Source organism: Cherax quadricarinatus, chromosome 34 (genome assembly GCF_038502225.1).
Source record: "Cherax quadricarinatus isolate ZL_2023a chromosome 34, ASM3850222v1, whole genome shotgun sequence".
Taxonomy (NCBI): Eukaryota; Metazoa; Arthropoda; class Malacostraca; order Decapoda; family Parastacidae; genus Cherax; species Cherax quadricarinatus.
In genome coordinates, this window is record NC_091325.1 from 7,964,768 (window position 1) to 7,988,173 (window position 23,406).

At 44.3% G+C, this 23,406-nt stretch overlaps 1 protein-coding gene across 3 annotated transcripts in view; it reads left to right on the forward strand.

The window, feature by feature from the left end:
• The first annotated feature begins 650 nt into the window (after positions 1-650).
• The window catches only part of LOC128693682 (transforming protein p54/c-ets-1), a 496,563-nt gene continuing 473,807 nt past the window's right edge, over positions 651-23,406 (forward strand). For all 3 annotated transcript variants that reach the window (XM_070091145.1, XM_070091146.1, XM_070091147.1), the window contains exon 1: positions 651-1,015. In XM_070091145.1, the coding sequence (XP_069947246.1) occupies positions 908-1,015 (108 nt within the window). In that variant the 5' untranslated portion in view covers positions 651-907. The remainder of the gene's footprint in view (positions 1,016-23,406) is intronic.

Here is a 23,406-nt window from a genome sequence, read left to right on the forward strand (position 1 = left end):
AGCGCGCACACACACACACACACACACACACACACACACACACACACACACACACACACACACACACACACACTCTGGAAAAAACGACGTAGTAATCCTCAGTAATTTATCGAAGTGGACCACTTAAGAAAAGCGTTGTGATACCGGTGAGGGGGTTTTTGATCCAAAGAATTTGTGCCATCTTTCCCTTAATTAGATCGAAGCTGTTTGTCTCCCATTTCCCCAGGGGGGCTGTATAGCTCTTGTGGGTTAAGCGCTTTCAGTGAAAATAAGGCATCATTTTCTTGAAATAATTCATCTCGTCTTCCGTCACCGATGGAGCAAAAGCCTTACTTATGACGACGTTTCGGTCCGTCCCGAAACGTCGTCATAAGGCTCTTCTCGTAAGTGTTTAGGTTGGGTTAGGTAAGGTTTGTCAGTGTTTCCTGACTCTAGCGTTTGTTGTATTGTTCCAGCTATGGTATTGTGACTTTTAATTCTTTACGTCACTGATGTTTGTTTGGAGAAGTGTTAGTAGTTTTTGAGAGGCTCGACCCACCGTGTAAGAACTGTCTTGAGGTATAAATTCTTTTCCGTGAAGATAGCTTATCAGCGGAGTGTGTGTAGGTGTTGGTGTTGGTGATACCAGAGTGTTAGTGTTCACCCTTGTGTATTAGTGTTACCAACTGCCTAGTGCCTGCCACCTGTACCCTTTACCTGCCTAGTGCCTAGTACTTGAGCCCTTCACTCGCCTAGTGCCTGCTATCAGTACCTTCCTTACCTGTACCCCTCCTCATATGCATAGTGACCTCTAGTATTTCTGTTCGCCCATAATCCTCACCTGCGTAGTGCTCAGGTGTACCCCTTCTCAATCCTTCCTCCTCACCTGCACCCTTTCTCACCTGCTATTATCGGCAAATAATTTCACATGACTGAATATGTTCACCTTCCCTTGAAAACGTGTGGTGTATCAGATTGTCTACTAAACTACCCAGAATACTCGCTCTGGGAAGATACCGAGGAACCGCACTTACAGGTATTTATGATCTCTCTCTCTCTCTCTCTCTCTCTCTCTCTCTCTCTCTCTCTCTCTCTCTCTCTCTCTCTCTCTCTCTCTCTCTCTCTCTCTCTCTCTCTCTCTCTCTGTCTCTCTCTCTGTCTCTCTCTCTCTGTCTCTCTCTCTGTCTCTCTCTCTCTCTGTCTCTCTGTCTCTCTGTCTCTCTCTCTCTCTCTCTCTCTCTCTCTCTCTCTCTCTCTCTCTCTCTCTCTCTCTCTCTCTCTCTCTCTCTCTCTCTCTCTCTCTCTCTCTCGCTCGCTGTCCATTACGTTTTACTCTTCAGCTTATAGTACCATCAACATACTAAACTGAACGTCGAATACCTTGTGGAAGTAAATTTTGAGGAAAGAATGGTAGGTGGGGGGACGGCAGAAATAAGATTTCAGAAGAGAAAGTTCTGAATCGTTGAGAAAATTCCTAACTGCAGTACAGTGAGAAACGGAACTGGAAGGGAAGTGAACTAATGAAATGGAGTACCTAGCTGGAAAGTACCGGATAGAAATGTATACCCAGGAGAAGAGTCAGTGTAAAGAAAAGACACCGTGGTTCAACCAAAGATGCAATAAGGAAATAAGCAGAGTAGGAGCATGGAAAAACTAATGACAACAAAAATCAAAGCAGAACAGTGGCAAGCAGAAGAGCCAGAGCCGAATATGCAAAGATAAGATGAATGGGGCAAGAATCTGAGACTGACTTAGCAGCTAAAGCAATGTCTATACCGAAACTTCTACGTCACATCATAAGACAGCCGACAGTAATTGACCAGGTAATAAGACTGAAGAAGAAAGGAGGAGAGCTTACTAGAAACGACAAGGAGGTCTGTGAGGCATGAAACATACGATTTATAGAGGTATTCTCAGTGGAAATATGGGCAACACCAGAGAATGAAAGACAAAGTGAACACCCGTGGGTACTGAACAATATACCTAAAGCAGGGAAAGAGGTGGAAAAAACTTTTGAGTGAGCTGGATACACTAATGGCAAAGAGATCCGACATGTTCATTTTTATATATCCAGTTCAGTGTCACTAAGAGTTTTGAGTGAGGGAGCAGAAGCATTATCTGAATCTCCTGCAATAATCTACAAAGAAGTCAACAGACATAAGACAGTCGCCCGAAGTCTGGAAGACAGTGAATGCAATCCCAATATTTAAGAGAGGAGATAGACTGGAAGCACTGTACTGCAGACCATTGTCACTGACATGAGTATGTAAGGTATGGAGAAGATAATCGGGAGTGGTGGAGCATTTGAAGAGAAGCATTAAAATAAATAATAACCAGCAAAGGATTAGGAATGACATATCACCAGTCATACATCAACTGAATAACATCTTCAGTGAATGAATGTATATGAACAGTTCAGAGAACCGACAAGTTGATAAATATGACACATGTGCAACACTTGGGTGTCTTTAATGATACCCAAGTGATGAAACATGTGTCTAATTTATTCTCTTCAGTGAATGCTTGTTTGGTAATTATAAGACTATCTTTTAGAAATCTCAATACTGAGTTGTCCGTGGTCCTTTTTATATGCTTCAGGCCCGTCTTGGAGCATTCAGCACCAGCATGGAACCCTCGCTTGATAGAGAATTTAGCGAAACTGGAGAAAATGCTGTAGTATGCCCCGAGGGTTTTCTTGGCGTTGTGGGACATGAGCTATGAGGAGCGGCTAAAGAAACTAAAAATGATGACACAAGATAGAACAACCGAGAGAGGAATAATGAAGACATACAAATTCCTCAGAGGACTCGCCAGGGGGAACAGGAATAGACTGTTCGAGAGGCGAGAAACGGGTCCACCAGGGCACATATGGAGGAGTCACCGGGATGTCGGAGAGCGTTTCTTCAGCCTGGGGGATATAAGGAAGTGGCATGCTCTAGGCGATATAGTTTTATGACCCTTGCGGGTTTTGCGTTTAGTTATAATTGTATTATTATTCTGAGTGAAGTAGTTAAGGAGGCAGGTTTCATGGACTGCTCTTAGACTACCCGGTATATATGACACGGCCTACCAGGCTGAGTGACAGTAAACCTTGCTAATGGCAAGAGGTAAACTCAGGTGCTGAGACTCGACTCCTGTAACCACAAAAAGGTGAACACACACAGAGACAGACAGACAGACAGAGAGACAGACAGACAGACAGATAGACAGCTCATGGAGCAGGGAGAGAGAGGACCTAGTAGCGCTCAGTGAAGAGGCGGGGCCAGGAGCTGAGTCTCGACCCCTGCAACCACAATTAGGTGAGTACAATTAGGTGAGTACACACACACACACACAAACACACACAAACGCGTGCATGCTTACACGCAAACACATACATAATGGCCCAAGAAACGCGCTCGCGCATAGGCACGCACCAATACCCATGTGTGCATAGACACATGCCCATACACATGAATGTATAGACACGCGAGCATACACACACACACGCATACACACACTCGCATACACACTCTCGCATACACACACTCGCATACACACACTAGCATACACACTCGTATACACACATGCATACACACTAGCAGACACACACACACACAAACACACACATACACACACACACACACACACACACACACACACACACACACACACACACACACACACACACACACACACACACACTCATTCACATACACACACATAAGCACACTCACATACACTCGCATGCACACAATCGTATGCACACACATGCACACACTTCCATACACACACACTCCCATACACACATACGCACACACTTACATACAGACACACTCCCATACACTTACGCACACAAATACAGACACACTCCCATACACACATACGCACACACTTACATACAGACACACTCCCATACACACATATGCACACACTCCCATACACACATACGCACACACTCCCATACAGACACACTCCCATACACAATATTCTTGCATGACCACAATGATAGAAAAGAAACTGAAAGTTTGGTACACAAACGCGGATGGAATAACGAATAAACATGAGGAGTGGAACGAAAGAATCAGTGAGAAATCCCCAGACACCATAGCAGTTACAGAAACAAAACTCGCTGAGACAATAACAGACACAATCTTCCCAACGGGATATCAGATCCTGAGGAAAGATAGAAGGAGTAGAGGGGGAGGAGGGGTTGCACTGCTCATAAAACACCGATGGGGATTTGAGGAAATGGAAGGCATGGACATGATTGGAGAAAGAGACTACATTGTAGGTACAATTCAATCCGGAGAACATAAAGTAGTCATTGGAGTGATGTATAACCCACCACAGAACTGCAGGAGGCCAAGAGAGGAGTACGAAGAAAACAACAGGGTGATGGTGGACACACTGGCTGAGGTGGCAAGAAGAGCTCACTCGAGCAGAGCAAAGTTACTGGTAATGGGCGATTTCAACCACAGGGAGATCGACTGGGAAAACCTGGAGCCACATGGGGGTCCCGAAACATGGAGAGCCAAGATGATGGATGTGGTAATTGAAAACCTCATGCATCAACATGTCAGGGACACAACCAGAGAGAGAGGGGAGGATGAGCCAGCAAGACTGGATCTTGTGTTCACCCTGAGCAGTTCAGACATTGAGGACATAACTTACGAGAGGCCCCTTGGAGCTAGCGATCACGTGGTTCTGAGTTTTGATTATATAGTAGAGTTACAAGTGGAGAAGGTAACAGGAACTGAAGGGAACAGGCCAAATTATAAAAGGGGGGACTACACAGGTATGAGAAACTTCCTGCAGGAGGTTCAGTGGGACAGAGAAATGGTAGGAAAATCAGTAAACGAGATGATGGAATATGTGGCAACAAAGTGCAAGGAGGCAGAGGAAAGGTTTGTTCCCAAGGGAAACAGAAATAATAGGAAGACCAAAACGAGTCCTTGGTTTACCCGAAGGTGTAGGGAGGCAAAAACTAAGTGCAACAGAGAATGGAAAAGGTACAGGAGGCATAGGACCCAGGAAAACAAGGAGATTAGTAGAAGAGCCAGAAACGAGTATGCACAGATACGGAGGGAGGCCCAGCGACAGTATGAAAACGACATAGCATCGAAAGTCAAATCTGACCCGAAACTGCTGTATAGCCACATTATGAGGAAGACAACAGTCAAGGACCAGGTGATAAGGCTGAGGAAAGAAGGTGGAGAATTCACAAGAAACGATCAAGAGGTATGTGAGGAGCTCAACACGAGATTTAAGGAAGTATTTACAGTAGAGACAGGAAGGACTCTGGGGGGACAGACCAGATGGGGACACCAGCAAGGAATACACCAACAAGTGTTGGACGACATACATACAGATGAGGAGGAGGTGAAGAAACTGCTAAGGGACATCGATACCTCAAAGGTAATGGGACCGGACAACATCTCCCCGTGGGTCCTTAGAGAGGGAGCAGATATGTTGTGCGTGCCACTTACCACAATCTTCAACACGTCCCTGGAAATAAATGGTATAAAATACCGACACAATGGAAATATAAATACAAATGCAGTATAATGTGATCCTTTATTGACAACGTTTCACCCACACAGTGGGCTTTTTCAAGTCACACACGGATCCGTGTGTGACTTGAAAAAGCCCACTGTGTGGGTGAAACGTTGTCAATAAAGGATCACATTATACTGCATTTGTGTTTATATTTCCACGTCCCTGGAAACTGGGCAACTACCTGAGGTATGGAAGACGGCAAATGTAGTTCCCATTTTTAAAAAAGGAGACAGAAAAGAGGCACTAAACTATAGACCTGTGTCATTGACATGTATAGTATGCAAAGTTATGGAGAAGATTATCAGGAGGAGAGTGGTGGAGCACCTGGAACGGAACAAGAGTATAAATGCCAACCAGCACAGATTCATGGAAGGCAAATCCTGTGTCACAAACCTTCTGGAGTTTTATGATAAAATAACAGAAGTAAGACACGAGAGAGAGGGGTGGGTTGATTGCATCTTCTTGGACTGCAAGAAGGCCTTTGACACAGTTCCTCACAAGAGATTAGTGCAGAAGCTAGAGCATCAGGTGCATATAACAGGAAGGGCACTGCAATGGATCAGAGAATACCTGACAGGGAGGCAACAACGAGTCATGGTACGTAATGATGTATCACAGTGGGCACCTGTGACGAGCGGGGTCCCACAGGGGTCGGTCCTAGGACCAGTGCTATTTTTGGTATATGTGAACGACATGATGGAAGGGTTAGACTCAGAAGTGTCCCTGTTTGCAGATGATGTGAAGTTAATGAGGAGAATTAAATCAGATGAGGACCAGGCAGGACTTCAAAGAGACCTGGACAGACTGGACACATGGTCCAGCAAATGGCTTCTCGAATTTAATTCTGCCAAATGCAAAGTCATGAAGATAGGGGAAGGGCACAGAAGACCACAGACAGAGTATAGGCTAGGTGGCCAAAGACTGCAAACCTCACTCAAGGAGAAAGATCTTGGGGTGAGTATAACACCGAGCATGTCTCCGGAAGCACACATCAATCAGATAACTGCTGCAGCATATGGGCGCCTGGCAAACCTGAGAACAGCATTCCGATACCTTAGTAAGGAATCGTTCAAGACACTGTACACCGTTTATGTCAGGCCCATACTGGAGTATGCACCTGTTTGGAACCCGCACTTGATAAAGCACGTCAAGAAACTAGAGAAAGTACAAAGGTTTGCGACAAGGTTAGTTCCAGAGCTAAGGGGAATGTCCTATGAAGAAAGATTAAGGGAAATCGGCCTGACGACACTGGAGGACAGGAGGGTCAGGGGAGACATGATAACGACATATAAAATACTGTGTGGAATAGACAAGGTGGACAAAGACAGGATGTTCCAGGGAGGGGACACAGAAACAGGAGGCCACAATTGGAAGTTGAAGGCACAAATGAGTCAGAGAGATATCAGGAAGTATTTCTTCAGTCATAGAGTTGTCAGGCAGTGGAATAGCCTAGAAAATGACATAGTGGAGGCAGGAACCATACACAGTTTCAAGACGAGGTTTGATAAAGCTCATGGAGCGGGGAGAGAGAGGGCCCAGTAGCAACCGGTGAAGAGGCGGGGCCAGGAGCTATGACTCGACCCCTGCAACCACAAATAGGTGATACAAATAGGTGAGTACATATGCACACACTTACGTACAGACACACTCCCATACACGAATACGCACACACTCCCATACACACATACGCACACGCTCCCATACAGACACACTCCCATACAAATTCCAACTACTCCGTTATGGAAAACTGGAGGAGATAATAACTAGAACAGAGTATACTACTGACTCCGGCCATACAATAGAGCGGAAAAATAATGTAAGGGACCTGGGAGTAGTAATGTCTGAGGATCTCACTTTCAAGGATCACAACAGTGCCACGATCGCACGTGCAAAGAAAATGATAGGATGGATAATGAGAACTTTCAAAACGAGAGATGTCAAGCCCATGATGATCCTTTTCAAATCACTTGTTCTCTCTAGGCTGGAATACTGCTGTACATTAACATCTCCATACAAAGCAGGTGAAATCGCAGATCTAGAGAGTGTACAGAGATCCTTTACTGCACGTATAAGTTCTGTCAAGCACCTTAACTACTGGGAACGCTTGGAAGCACTTGACTTGTACTCGTTGGAACGCAGGAGGGAGAGATATATCATAATCTACACTTGGAAAATCTTGGAAGGAATGGTCCCAAATCTGCACACAGAAATCACTCCCTACGAAAGTAAAAGACTGGGCAGGCGATGCAAAATGCCCCCAATAAAAAGTAGGGGCGCCATTGGTACACTAAGAGAAAACACCATAAGTGTCCGGGGCCCAAAACTGTTCAACAGCCTCCCATCAAGCATTAGGGGAATTGCCAATAAACCCCTGGCTGCCTTCAAGAGAGAGCTGGACGGATACCTAAAGTCAGTGCCGGATCAGCCGGGCTGTGGCTCGTACGTCGGACTGCGTGCGGCCAGCAGTAACAGCCTAGTTGATCAAGCCCTGATCCATCGGGAGGCCTGGTCATGGACCGGGCCGCGGGGGCGTTGATCCCCGGAATAACCTCCAGGTACACACATACGCACACACTTACATACACACATACGCACACACTTACATACACACATACGCACACACATACACACATACGCACACACATACACATACACACACACTTACATACACATATACGCACACACTTACATACACACACACACTTACATACACACATACGCACACACATACACACACATACGCACACACTTACATACACACATACGCACACAATTACATACACACACACACTTACATACACACATACGCACACACATACACACACATACGCACACACTTACATACACACATACGCACACACTTACATACACACATACGCACACACATACGCACATACGCACACACATACGCACATACGCACACACATACACACATACACACACATACACACATACGCACATACGCACACACATACACGCCACCATCAGCATGGTGGCTCATTATTAACATGTTATGGTAAACACAACTTTCTAAAACGTAAACAAGAAACTGAGCGAACATAAACAAGAAAGATGTTTACAGTGCCTGGCAGTGATTTTACACTGCCACGGTTCCCAGTGCCTCCAGTTTTTCACATTCCTACATTAATATGAATGCTCTAAATCCGTATGAGTCATAAAGCATCTTGATATTTCAGTTTTCTTTTTCACTTTTTTTCTTTCAAATTATGTTTCAAGGAGTTTTAGGATATTATAGTTTTCCCAGCTAAAAAAAAAAAAAACATTAAGTTAGAGTTGGAGGAAGTGAGATTTGTTCCGAGGGAGAGAAAGGCAGCTCATATTTCACGGATCTAGAGCCCGTTTTGCATGAAGGCACTCGTTTATGAGTGTAAAAGTCAATTTTCTCCTTCAGAAGACGTCATAGGAAAAAAAAAAGGTTTGGTTGTGTCTCAGCTCCTGGCCCCACCAGGTTGGAAGTTAATCTAAAGTGGACACTTTAAGTATTGTGCTCATTGCTTTAATACCGAAGGTGATACCCCCTCCGGGTTTACTGCTTCACTTGTTTCACTCTCCTCTAGCAATTCTTTAGCTTCAATTAGATAATTAAATTTGCTCCATTTCATTTTTATGATGCCAATTTGAGTGTAATTCAGAAATAAGCTTTTTCCTTTTCACATTTATATTTTTTTTCCTCAATATCTCGGTTATTTCTTCCTCCGACACTCAGTTTTAAATCAGTGAAAGTAATATTTATTAATAGGGGTTAGTTAAACTTTCCTGTTAGAAAACAGGACCTGAATAAACACTCAAGAAAGTAGTATCCATCAAGGCGGTGTGTTGGTGCTGGCAAAGTTATCCTGATCCTAGGAACTGGAGCTTCCTTCTTTCTAGGATTAAAACATTTTTCCCTCTAATTTTTCCAAACGCTGTATGATCCACCCTGATTTAGCCGCTTCCCTGTGAATATAAGAATATAAACTCAAGGCGCTGGGAACACTGGTGCACTGAAATCACTCACCTGAGTGGTTGATTGGCGGCGAGGGAACTCAGAGTAAACACTTTCCATGTTTACGTTCGTAGAGTTTATTCTTTGCTGTTTGGAAGCTTCTTGTTTAGCAAAACACATTTAAAAAGGAGCGAATATGCTGGTGTGTGTGTGTGTGTGTGTGTGTGTGTGTGTGTGTGTGTGTGTGTGTGTGTGTGTGTGTGTGTGTGTGTGTGTGTGTGTGTGTGTGTGTGTGTGTATGTGTGTGTGTGTGTGTGTGTGTGTGTGTGTGTGTGTGTGTGTGTGTGTGTGTGTGTGTGTGTGTGTGTGTGTGTGTGTGTGTGTGTGTGTGTGTGTGTGTGTGTGTGTGTGTGTGTGTGTGGGTGATAAAGAGACCTCTCCTGTTGGAGATCTATTTGTGACTTGATAAAGCCCACTATGTGGGCGAAACGTTGTCAATAAAGAATCGAATTTTACAACATTTGTCTGTCTTCTTAATTTACAATGACACCCTTGATGCTCGTGTTTGTTTACGTTAGGTCGAGATATTTATGCTTCATAAATTGAGTTGATAAAGGTTGTAACTTGCCTGAGATGCTCCTAACTTTTGTTAAGAGCTCTTGGCCCAGCTGGAACTCCCACACTAGCTCTTGGCCCAGCTGGAACTCCCACACTAGCTCTTGGCCCAGCTGGAACTCCCACACTAGCTCTTGGCCCAGCTGGAACCCTTCATCAACTCCTAGCCCAGCTGGAGTTATATTCTCGTGACACACTACAATGCACCACTTCACCACTGGTCATCACATAAGACTCTTTCATCAAGGCCCTTCAAGAAGAATGCGTTGATGCCGGTGGAAGGTTCGTGATTCAAGGAACTGGAGCTAACCTCTTCGATCAAAGCTGACTACTTCACATTGCACAGGCGTTGTATGACCCCCAGTGTGTTGAGGGTCCGTCCCGTGAGGCTAATAATAAGTCCACCGTCACGAACACAAAGCAAGGTGACTGTCCGTGCCCAGCTGAGGCTTGAGCGGCACTGAGTGAGATAAAGTGCCACTCAGGGCTTGAGTGGCACTTTCCAGGGAGTCCTTGTCTCTTCACTCTCGTTTGCTTCCTCTCTCTCACCAGAATGGTGAGAGTCCAAATGCTTTTTACCTCTAGCGGAAAAACAATCGCTGATTTTGCCCGGTAGTGAGAGAAAATATTTTCGGATGAGCAATTAAATCCGCAGGAGTTTAACGTAAAACTCGCCCAGAAACTTGACTGATTGATTTCATTGTTATTTTCCCTGAACCTTCCAGGAGTTTTTTCTTTTTCATTTAAGTTGAACGCTGAGAAAAAAAAGAGAAACCAATGGAAGCTCACGAAAGCTTTAATCACCCACTGTATAAATATAAAGGCGTTTTATGGATTTAAAGTGTTTTAGCTCGTTTATTTCTCTGGGTTTGCTCCATCTCTTGGGTTCACTTCTTTCGACCGCTGGCCCGAGAGTTATAGGACTCTCTTGCCATGGGTTAGAGTCCCACTCTTTCTGTGGTTTGTTTGCAGTTGTGTTATTACTACTTCGTGAGTCATGAGGATTGGGTATGAGAAGGTCCTGCCTAGCATGAACCAATAGGCTTATTAATGTTATTATTTTAGGTCTTATAATTTGATACTTTTACGATGATTTTATATAAGGCTGAATCTGATTGGGAAACACCCAGTTGGACGGATGAACTGGGAAAGGTGAACCCAGTCAGATGAACAAACTGGGAAATAGAGCCAGTCTCGTGTGAACACGAAGGTTAACCCCCCTGGTTGACCTATTCTGGTTGACGCCTCCCCCCGGTTGACCTATCCTGGTTGACCCCCATGGGTCCTGGAGTCTTTAGTTCTCCGCCTCACCCCTTTTGACCTGACCTCACCTCACACCGCCAGTGACCTTTCTTAACCTGTTCTCTGCCTCCAGCCCTAACTGAATCGCAGAGATTTGTTTAAGTCATTAATATTATTTCAGCGATCAATACGTGAGTAATGAAGAACATTTGAATATCTTTACTGCTGTAACATCAGTCTTCAAGATTTGAAGGTGATTATTGTTGGTTTATGGGAAAAGAGTTGCTTATGAAACTGATGGTAGAGAAGGGGTGGAATTACTGGGTAGAAGAGAGGGTGTAGGGGAGTGGAAGAGGGGGGAGAAAGGTGCGAAGAAGGTAAGAGAGGTGGGGGAAGAGGAAATGAGGGAGAGGGTGAAATGGTTATGAATAGTAGAGTTTAACTGGGAAAGGTAGAGGGAGGGAGGGAGGGAAGGAGGGAGGGAGGGAGGGAAGGAGGGAGGGAGGGGAGGGGAGATGGATGGAGGGAAGTGGAGGGCACGTAAGGGACGGGTGAGGTACAGCGAAAACAATTAGCAAGCAAATACAGACATTAGTCGCCTGTCATTTCTCCAAGACACCTTGATAGTGTGTCACCCCAGGTAGAAAGTTTCTCACTCTCCCTCTCTCACCTGGCACCCCACTACTCTCACCCTGTCCCTCTCTCACCAGGCACCACACCACTCTTTTCAACCTGGCACCCCACCACTCTCTCTCTCTAACCCTGTCCCTCTCTCACCAGGCACCACACCACTCTTTTTAACCTGGCACCCCACCACTCTCTCTCTCACCCTGTCCCTCTCTCACCAGGCACCCCACCACTCTGTCTCACTTGGCACCCCACCACCCTCACTCACCTAGCACCCCTACCACCCTCACTCACCTAGCACCCCCACCACCCAGTATAACGCAGTGAAAAGTGTAATTTGAAAGAATACAGTGTATATCCTTGAGATAAACAGTGTACAGCACTACATAAAAGGAATTTAAATAGTAATAATAATAATAATAGTATTAAAAAAAATAATAATAGTGAAGTGTGGCAGTGTGGGCAAGTCTGCCGGCTCACACCCACCCTACACCCACCACCCACCACCCACCCTACACCACCACCCACCCTACACCCACCACCCACCCTACACCCACCCTACACCACCACCCACATACTGCAAACTTGGTTCGTATAAATACATCTTGCATATTACTGGCACCAGCAAGAGAAAGGTAAAGTGGAAATCAGTTTTCTTCCGAGGCATACAGTGTAGTAGGATACAGACAGGATGTCAGCACAGCATATCTGTGGGACATGTAAAAAAATCCTTGGAAGGAAATCCAGAATCACATGCAACCTATGCTCTTCCAAACACCATATCTCTTGTACTAGACTAAATACAGCCTCAAAAAATGACCTCGAACTAGCAAGGTGCTTCTGGTTGTGCAATAAAGATGTAGAACTTTGGGCAGGTATCAGAAAGGTACTAAGGAGAGTAATAAATGATAAAAATAATCAAGAAAACAAGGATGACCTCTTGGATAGTCTACCAAAAATATATAAAACATGGGAGCAAGAGATAGTGTATCAAAAAATGCAGAATGTCCATACCACAACAGATGACTCGAAACTATCTAGTCACCCACATGGTGCTAAGCCAGACCCATCCCCCAGTCATAGCACTAATACCCCACAGTGCTGGTGCTGGCCCAGGCTTCCCCAGGCATAGCACCAATACCCACAGTGCTGGTGCTGGCCCAGGCTCCCCCAGTCATAGCACTAATACCCACAGTGCTGGTGCTGGCCCAGGCTCCCCCAGTCATAGCACTAATACCCACAGTGCTGGTGCTGGCCCAGGCCCAGCCGCTGACACAGACCCAGCCCCACCCCCCAGCCCCAGTGCTGACCCAGACCCAGCCCCCAGCCTTACTGCCAGCCCAGACTCTCCTAGGGACACTACCCAAACCACCACAAAAACAGTAAATATACAACCATCATTGCACAAGACCGTGGCCCACAGTACAGATGTTGGAGAGGAGTCTCCTCCTTCTTCCTCTACTGGGGAAAATAGATGGAATCCAGGACGGGGTGGCCCTGGCTTGGATACTGAGGATTATAGTGCAGTCCCAGAACCTGCAGAAATTGACAACACACCTCCCAACAATTCTCAACCAAAGGTGAATTTGTGCAAATATTATGCTTGGGGCATCTGTAAGCATGGAATAACAGGGGAAAAAATGGGACATGCAACTTTGACCATCCCAAAAAATGTAGCGACCTCCTGTCTAAAGGAGTGTGTCGTTCTTCTTCCTGTACTTTCTTTCACCCAAAAATGTGCCACTCCTCGGTCCTCCAGAAGCAGTGTTACAACATCGAGTGCCCTGCATACCATCTAAAAGGGACCAGGAGGCACAGACCCCACAAGACAAACAATAGTAGCTACGACAACCCAACTCCAGGTGATTTTTTAGTGGCAGGAAACGAAAAAAGAAAATGGAAGTAAATAACAAAAATAGTCCACCACCTTAGAGCCTTGTTGGACTGGAGGCACAGCCAGTAGCCACCCATGACCCTCCAGAATTACAACTACTGATGCCAATAACAAAATCCCCCCAACAAACACAGAATACAACCTCGTTCATATTTGCTAATATACAGGGACTTAAGCCCTCCACCAACAACAAAATACCTTTTATCAGTGGACTTCTAGTGGAGTCTAATGCAATGTTTGCAGCCTTCACAGAGACTCACACAAAATATCACTTTGACAGTGAAATATGGATAAGTGGTTACAACCTTTTTAGATGCGACAGAAAAAACAGGCAACAAGGGGGGGTTGGCCTGTATGTCAAAGAGTCCCTTATCTGCACGGAGTTGCTGAACACCACAAATGAGGTAGTTGAAGTTCTATCAATAAAGATCGAGAACCAAAACCTAGTCATTGTGGTTGTATACAAGCCACCAGATGCAACCTCCCAACAGTTCAAGGAACAGCTACTGAAAATCGATTACTGTTTGGAAAACCTTCCAGCTTCATCCCCAAACATCTTACTGCTTGGTGATTTCAACCTAAGGCATACAAAATGGAAGAATGTAGCAAATAATGTTATAGCTGAAACAATCCCCGGAGGTAGCGCAGATGAAAGGTCACACACACATGAGCTACTAAGTCTCTGCAAAAAACACACCTTAAGCCAGCAGATAGTGGAGCCAACAAGACTAGAAAACACACTTGACCTTATCTTCACAAATAATGAGGACCTGATAAGAGACATAAGAATATCAAAAACAACTAATTCCGATCACAATCTAATCGAAGTCCAGACGTACATGCATAGGGGTCCTGAACAGCAGAATGCATGTACCTGTGAAGGTGTCTTCACAAAATACAATTTCAACAACAAGAACATCAACTGGGACCAGGTAAACCATGTCCTAAACGAAACATGTTGGGAAGATGTCTTAAATGACATGGATCCAAACCAGTGCCTTGAAAGGATCAACTTCCTGGTAGCCGAAGCATGTTCTAGGCATATTCCCCTAAGAAAGAAGAAGAGCAGGAGTAAACTGGAGAGAAAAAGACGCTCCCTCTACAGAAGACGACGAAGAGTCACTGAGCTCCTCAGGAGTGCTAGAATATCTGATACACGAAAGGAGGCGCTGACCAGGGAAGTGGAAACTATCGAACTTAAGCTAAATGACTCTTACAAGAACCAGGAGAGGCAGGAGGAGCTTAAAGCTATTAGTGAAATTGAAAGAAATTCAAAATATTTCTTTTCATATGCCAAAAACAAGGCAAATACCACATCTAGTATTGGGCCCTTACTCAGACAGGATGGGACTTACACAGATGACAACAAGGAAATGAGTGAAATATTGAAATCCCAGTACGACTCTGTGTTTAGTGAACCACTAATCGGTCTGAGGATCGACGACCCAAATGATTTCTTCATGAATGAGCCTCAAAACTCCATAAATGTATGCCAGATTTCCAACATTACCCTAACTCCGATAGATTTCGAAAAAGCCATTGACAACATGCCTATGCACTCAGCCCCGGGCCCAGACTCGTGGAACTCTGTTTTCATTAAGAACTGCAAGAAACCCCTCTCGCGTGCCCTAAGTACACTATGGAGGAGGAGCTTGGACATGGGTGAAATTCCACAGTCACTTAAAACAACGGATATAGCCCCACTCCATAAAGGTGGCAGCAAAGCATTAGCTAAGAACTATAGACCAATAGCTCTGACGTCCCACATCATAAAAATCTTTGAAAGAGTGCTAAGAAGCAGGATTGCAAATCACCTGGATTCCCAAAATCTGCACAATCCAGGGCAACATGGGTTCAGGGCAGGTCGCTCCTGCCTCTCACAACTACTGGATCACTATGACATGGCCTTGGATGCACTGGAAGAAAATCAGAATGCAGATGTAATATACACAGACTTTGCAAAAGCATTTGACAAATGCGATCATGGCGTAATAGCCCATAAAATACGTGCTAAAGGAATAACTGGGAAAGTGGGGAGATGGATCTTCAACTTCCTAACAAATCGAACACAAAGAGTAGTGGTCAACAGAGTTAAATTGGAGGCTGCCATAGTGAAGAGCTCTGTTCCACAAGGCACAGTACTCGCCCCCATCTTATTCCTTATCCTCATATCAGACATAAACAGAGATATACACCACAGCACCGTATCATCCTTTGCGGATGATACTAGGATCTGCATGAGGCTGTCATCTGCTGAGGACGCGGTTAACCTCCAAGAAGATATAAACAAAGTTTTCCAGTGGGCAACGGTAAACAATATGATGTTCAATGAGGACAAATTCCAACTACTCCTTTATGGAAAACTGGAGGAGATAATAACTAGAACAGAGTATACTACTGACTCAGGCCATACAATAGAGCGAAAAAATAATGTAAGGGACCTGGGAGTAGTAATGTCTGAGGATCTCACTTTCAAGGATCACAACAGTGCCACGATTGCACGTGCAAAGAAAATGATAGGATGGATAATGAGAACTTTCAAAATGAGAGATGCCAAGCCCATGATGATCCTTTTCAAATCACTTGTTCTCTCTAGGCTGGAATACTGCTGTACATTAACATCTCCATTCAAAGCAGGTGAAATCGCAGATCTAGAGAGTGTACAGAGATCCTTTACTGCACGTATAAGTTCTGTCAAGCACCTTAACTACTGGGAACGCTTGGAAGCACTTGACTTGTACTCGTTGGAACGCAGGAGGGAGAGATATATCATAATCTACACTTGGAAAATCTTGGAAGGAATGGTCCCAAATCTGCACACAGAAATCACTCCCTACGAAAGTAAAAGACTGGGCAGGCGATGCAAAATGCCCCCAATAAAAGGTAGGGGCGCCATTGGTACACTAAGAGAAAACACCGTAAGTGTCCGGGGCCCAAAACTGTTCAACAGCCTCCCATCAAGCATTAGGGAAATTGCCAATAAACCCCTGGCTGCCTTCAAGAGAGAGCTGGACAGATACCTAAAGTCAGTGCCGGATCAGCCGGGCTGTGGCTCGTACGTTGGACTGCGTGCGGCCAGCAGTAACAGCCTAGTTGATCAGGCCCTGATCCATCGGGAGGCCTGGTCATGGACCGGGCCGCGGGGGCGTTGATCCCCGGAATAACCTCCAGGTAACCTCCAGGTAACCCTCACTCACCTAGCACCCCCACCACCCTCGCCCTTGATAACCACAACCCCTTTCACCTGGTTCCTCCACCTTTTCCCCAGAAGAAAAAGAGAGAGAGAGAGAGGGAGAGAGGGAGAGAGGGAGAGAAAGAGAGAGAGTTAGGAATCCTTAACCTGTAAATAGCTTGTCAATAAAGCTAGGGATCCTTAAACTAACCTTGTCAAACCCTGTGAGAGAGAGAGAGAGAGAGAGAGAGAGAGAGAGAGAGAGAGAGAGAGAGAGAGAGAGAGAGAGAGAGAGAGAGAGAGAGAGAGAGATAGATAGATAGATAGAGAGAGAGAGAGAGAGAGAGAGAGAGAGAGAGAGAGAGAGAGAGAGAGAGAGATTGAAAACTATAACAGTGATATCAAGTGCCCTAAAAAAAAAAGCAAAGGATCTAGTAAAAAGCTTTCTCAGCGGCACTGTAATAAGGACCTAAAAATGCAGTTTCCCCACATGCGAAAGTTGGTTGTCGGCGGCGGGGCCAGGAGCTAGAGCACAGCTAGGTAAGTACACAAGACTGATGGGGCGAATGCTGATAGATATCCAACACCCATTCTGGCACCACCAATCGTGCAGATCTGAACGATTTCTGGTTACATTCAGCCACCTCATTGTTGCATGCATCGCTGTCGTTATATTTTCAGTTTCCTTATTAGTGGTTAAATAAAATATTATTGGGAACTGGTAAGACAAATAAGGGGTTCATTTGCTTGTAAAAAAAATAAGGAATTTTGCATTTTTTTTTTCTGATAATATCCTATTAAATAAAACAATAATATTTTTGGTTTAACTTTCACTCTTAATAGGTTCTTTTAGTAATGTTATCGGCAAATTTATTATTTTTAATAATAACGTTATAATGTACTGATAATGGCGAAAGAAGAAACTGAAGCAGGAACGACCCAAGATACACAAGAACGACGACTCATCCTTCTTACCGGTGGCAACACGACGTTTTGATAAATAAGGCACTTGTGCAACACTTGGGAAAACCTTCAGTCTGGAAACGTTTCGCCATTCAGTGGCTTCTTCAGTCCAGTACAGAGAAAGGATGGAAGATGAGGAGGAGTTTTAGGTAATCAGTCCCCCAGCTTGGAGTCGATGTGTTCAGTCCATCAGTCTTGATGGATGGAGATTAGATCTCAACATTAACAGCCTGGCTGATCAAGATGTCAACCAAGAGACTTGGTCAAAGACCGGGACGCGGGGGTAATGGCCATAATCTCTGAAGCCATCAGGAGGTAAACAGGTTCCCTGATCTTCCCACACTCTGGAGGCGATCAGGTCATAGCAAGCAACAACAGCCTGGCTGATCAAATCGCTTTTTTCCTGGTTAAAACTCAGTTACTCGCTACTATGGATTCTTTGAAATACATTTTGACGAGTTCCGGGAGTTTTTTATATTCCCGGAGCCCGGCCATGGGCCAGACTCGTCTGGTGTTTGCCTAGCCCACCAGGCTGTTGCTGCCGGTTCTGCATGTATTTTGTATCCATTTTCCTCTCTCACTGCCCAATCTCAGATTATTTTTTTAATCTGATTTCTCTTCGTGGGAGAGAAAATCTGACCATTTCTCCACGGCTCGGTTATCTCGCCTTATCTCCCATAGGAATGGTGGGAAAGGGTGAATGAGGATTGACGGGAGTGGAAGACGGAGGAAGAAGTAGAGGAAAGGAGAGAAGTATATACAAAAAATGTTAAAAATAAGCAAACTATATAATAAATAACAAAATAAAAACGCAAAAATTGCTTCCTTAGTGTGGTTGTTCTGGCTACACTGCTACCATCACATGGTTGTTATGGTCACACTGCTACCATCACATGGTTGTTCTGGCTACACTGCTACCATCACATGGTTGTTATGGTCACACTGCTACCATCACATGGTTGTTATGGCCACACTGCTACCATCACATGGTTGTTATGGCTACACTGCTACCATCACATGGTTGTTATGGCTACACTGCTACCATCACATGGTTGTTTTGGCTACACTGCTACCATCACATACCTGGAGGTTATTCTTGGAGGTTATTCCGGGGATCAACGCCCCCGCGGCCCTGTCCATGACCAGGCCTCCCGATGGATCAGGGCCTGATCAACTAGGCTGTTACTGCTGGCCGCACGCAGTCCAACGTACGATCACATGGTTGTTATGGCTACACTGCTGCCATCACATGGTTGTTATGGCTACACTGCTGCCATCACATGGTTGTTATGGTTACACTGCTACCATCACATGGTTGTTATGGCTACACTGCTACCCTCACATGGTTGTTCTGGCTACACTGCTACCTTCACATGGTTGTTATGGCTACACTGCTACCATCACATGGTTGTTATGGCTACACTGCTACCATCACATGGTTGTTATGGCTTCACTGCTATCATCACATGGTTGTTATGGCTACACTGCTGCCATCACATGGTTGCTATGGCTACACTGCTACCATCACATGGTTGTTATGGCTACACTGCTACCATCACTTGGTTGTTATGGCTACACTGCTACCATCACTGTGTTGTTATGGCTACACTGCTACCATCACATGGTTGTTATGGCTACACTGCTACCATCACATGGTTGTTATGGCTACACTGCTATCATCACTGTGTTGTTATGGCTACACTGCTACCATCACATGGTTGTTATGGCTACACTGCTACCATCACATGGTTGTTATGGCTACACTGCTACCGTCACATGGTTGTTATGGCTACACTGCTACCCTCACATGGTTGTTCCGGCTACACTGCTACCCTCACATGGTTGTTCTGGCTACACTGCTACCCTCACATGGTTATGGCTACACTGCTACCATCACACAGTTATTATGGCTACACTGCTACCATCACATGGTTATTCTGGCTACACTGCTACCATCACACAGTTGTTATGGCTACACTGCTACCATCACATGGTTATTCTGGCTACACTGCTACCATCACACAGTTGTTATGGCTACACTGCTACCATCACATGGTAATTCTGGCTACTACAGCATTTGCTACCACCATAACATATGAAAGGAGGAACACTGCAGCAGGCCTACTGGCTCTTTGTAGGCAGGTCATTCTCAGACATATACCCACTAACAAAAATATTTGCCCATCGCCAACACACTTGTTTTATATCGTCGTCTCTCGTTCCCGTAGTCGTTTTTTTTTTTAGCTCGTCTTCGTTGTCGTTTTCGTTCTCGTTGAAGGCAGTTTTAATTTCATTAGAAATCGGCCCATTTTTCTTTTTATGTTATCGTGAGTGTGAGTGAAGAATAACATTTATACAGCTGTGGAGGGGACAGAGGGGAAAAGAAAGGAGGGGAGGAAAGGGAGAAGGGAGGAAAGGAAGGAAGGGAGGAAAGGGAGAAGGGAGAGATGGAGAGAGAAGACGGGTAGATTTTTTTTTTAGTTTAACTTCTTCGTGAGAATCGCAAAACTCTTGTGGGTCATTCAGCTTAAGCAGTGGTGAAGGCTTGAACCTCCGTCCGCTAATCAGCCAGCTTGGCTAAGGAGAGAATGAGAGAGGGGAGGGTGGAGAGAGAGAGAGAGAGAGAGAGAGAGAGAGAGAGAGAGAGAGAGAGAGAGAGAGAGAGAGAGAGAGAGAGAGAGAGAGAGAGAGAGAGACAGAGAGACAGAGAGAGAGACAGAGAGAGAGACAGAGAGAGAGACAGAGAGAGAGACAGACAGACAGACAGAAAGACAGAGACAGAGACAGACAGATAGACAGAGAGACAGAGACAAACAGACAGAGAGAAGAGAGGAGAGGAAAGAAAGATTCTTCATGTACATAGTCAGTGTATTCATGTATTATGGAGGATAACTCAAGTAATGAGATGTGAGATATACAGTTATAACTACATGGTTAATCAGCTGAAGTTTGTGTGTGTGTATTTGTGGAGGGGAGATACTATCCTCAACGCTGTACAAAGACTCCTACACACGTACCCGCAGATGTATTCACAAACATACCAGACCACATGAATATGTATACATATATATAGCTATGGGAAAGTGGAAAAGAACTCTACCTCCGAAAGTCATGCGTGTCGTAAGAGGCGACTATAATGCCGGGAGCAAGTGGCTAGTAACCCTTACTGTGTAAATTACTAAACTTAAAAAGAAAAAATTTAGTATTTCTTTTTGGGTCACCCTGCCTCGGTGGGATACTGCCGGTTTGTTGAAAGAAGATATGTATATATATATATATATATATATATATATATATATATATATATATATATATATATATATATATATATATATATATATATATATATATATATATATATATATATATATATATATGTACAAAGAGGAAATGCCTGTAGTATTCTGGGCACGCGGCCCACTGCCGGGGAGCTGGACGAAGTATTCAAGATGTAGCTCTGAGTTGTTATCTATGTTGTTTTACTCCATATTGTGTTTTTGCCAATGTATTTTGTCAGTGTATCTTGTTTTTAAATAAAGCATATATAGAATATATAGGGGGTGGTAGGGGAAAAATTTCCAACAGCATCAGGGAGAACCTTGAGTGTTCCCTGAAGCAAGTTTATTCTTTTGTTTGAGGATGAGGATCCACAGGACAGTTTTAGAGGTGGTACCTCCCTATATATATATATATATATATATATATATATATATATATATATATATATATATATATATATATATATGTATATATATATATATATATATATATATATATATATATATATATATATATATATATATATATATATATATATATATATATATATATATGTGTGTGTGTGTGTGTGTGTGTGTGTGTGTGACAGACACGTAGCAATATATACTTGAAATATATCCCTTGAACCTCATGTACTATATATGCCTTCTTTGTACCAGCAAGGTACAAAGAATGCCTACACACACTCACACACGCACACACACACACAATGGTGAATGACATGATGAAAGGATTAGACTCAGAAGTATTCCTGTTCGCAGATGATGTGAAGTTAATGAGGAGAATTAAATCAGATGAGGACCAGGCAGGACTTCAAAGACACCTGGACAGGCTGGACACCTTGTCCAGCAACTGTCTTCTCGAATTTAGCCCCGCTAAATGCAAAGTTATGAAGATCGGAGAAGGGCAAAGAAGACCGCAGACAGAGTATAAGCTAGGCGGCCAAAGACTGCAAACCTTGCTCAAGGAGAAAGATCTTGGGGTGAGTATAACACCGAGCATGTCTCCGGAAGCACAAATCAACCAGATAACTGCTCCAGCATATGGGCGCCTGGCAAATCTGAGAATAGCGTTCTGATACCTTAGTAAGGAATCGTTCAAGACACTGTACACCGTGTACGTCAGGCCCATATTGGAGTATGCAGCACCTGTTTGGAACCCACACTTGATCAAGCACGTCATGAAATTAGAGAAAGTGCAAAGGTTTGCGACAAGGTTAGTTCCAGAGCTAAGGGGAATGTCCTACGAAGAAAGGTTAAGGGAAATCGGCCTGATGACACTGGAGAACAGGAGGGTTAGGGGAGACATGATAACAACATACAAAATACTGCGTGGAATAGACAAGGTGGACAAAGACAGGCTGTTCCAGAGAGGGGACACAGAAATAAGGGGTCACAATTGGAAGTTGAAGACCCAGATGAGTCAAAGGGATGTTAGGAAGTATTTCTTCAGTCATAGAGTAGTCAGGAAGTGGAATAGCCTAGCAAGTGAGGTAGTGGAGGCAGGAACCACACATAGCTTTAAGATGAGGTATGATAAAGCTCATGGAGCAGGGAGAGAGAGGACCTAGTTGCACTCAGTGAAAAAGTGGGGCCAGGAGCTGAGTATCGACCCCTGCAACCACAATTAGGCGAGTACACACACACGCAAACTCACAGCTGACGTGTGAGGATAGAACTCATGCCAATAGCATCCCAACCAAGTCAAAACATTATATGCTTAGTGCCACAGACTATTGAAGGTTTGTCTTGGGACGACCTTACAGAAGACTTGTCATATTTAATTAAGAATTCAGTCTTCCCACAGCTTCTAAGATTATTCTTACACAACGCGATACTTATATAATCCGCAATCAAGTGCAATGTTGTGGAGATTGGGAATGGAAGAGATGGAATCCAACCTGTGAGGTGAGAAAATGAAGCTGAAGGGGAGAAAGATCGGGAGTAATCATCATATAGAACATATCCGGAGATAAATATAAACTACATAAAATCTATAGCACATGCGGGTTTAGCAAATTTAAGATCTGCCTTTGAGGAACTTAACAAAGAATCTTTTTAGGATTCCATGCACCACATATCTCAGGCCCATCATGAAGTACCAAGCACCAGGATGAAGACGATACCTAGGCAAGCATAGGAGACTCGAGAG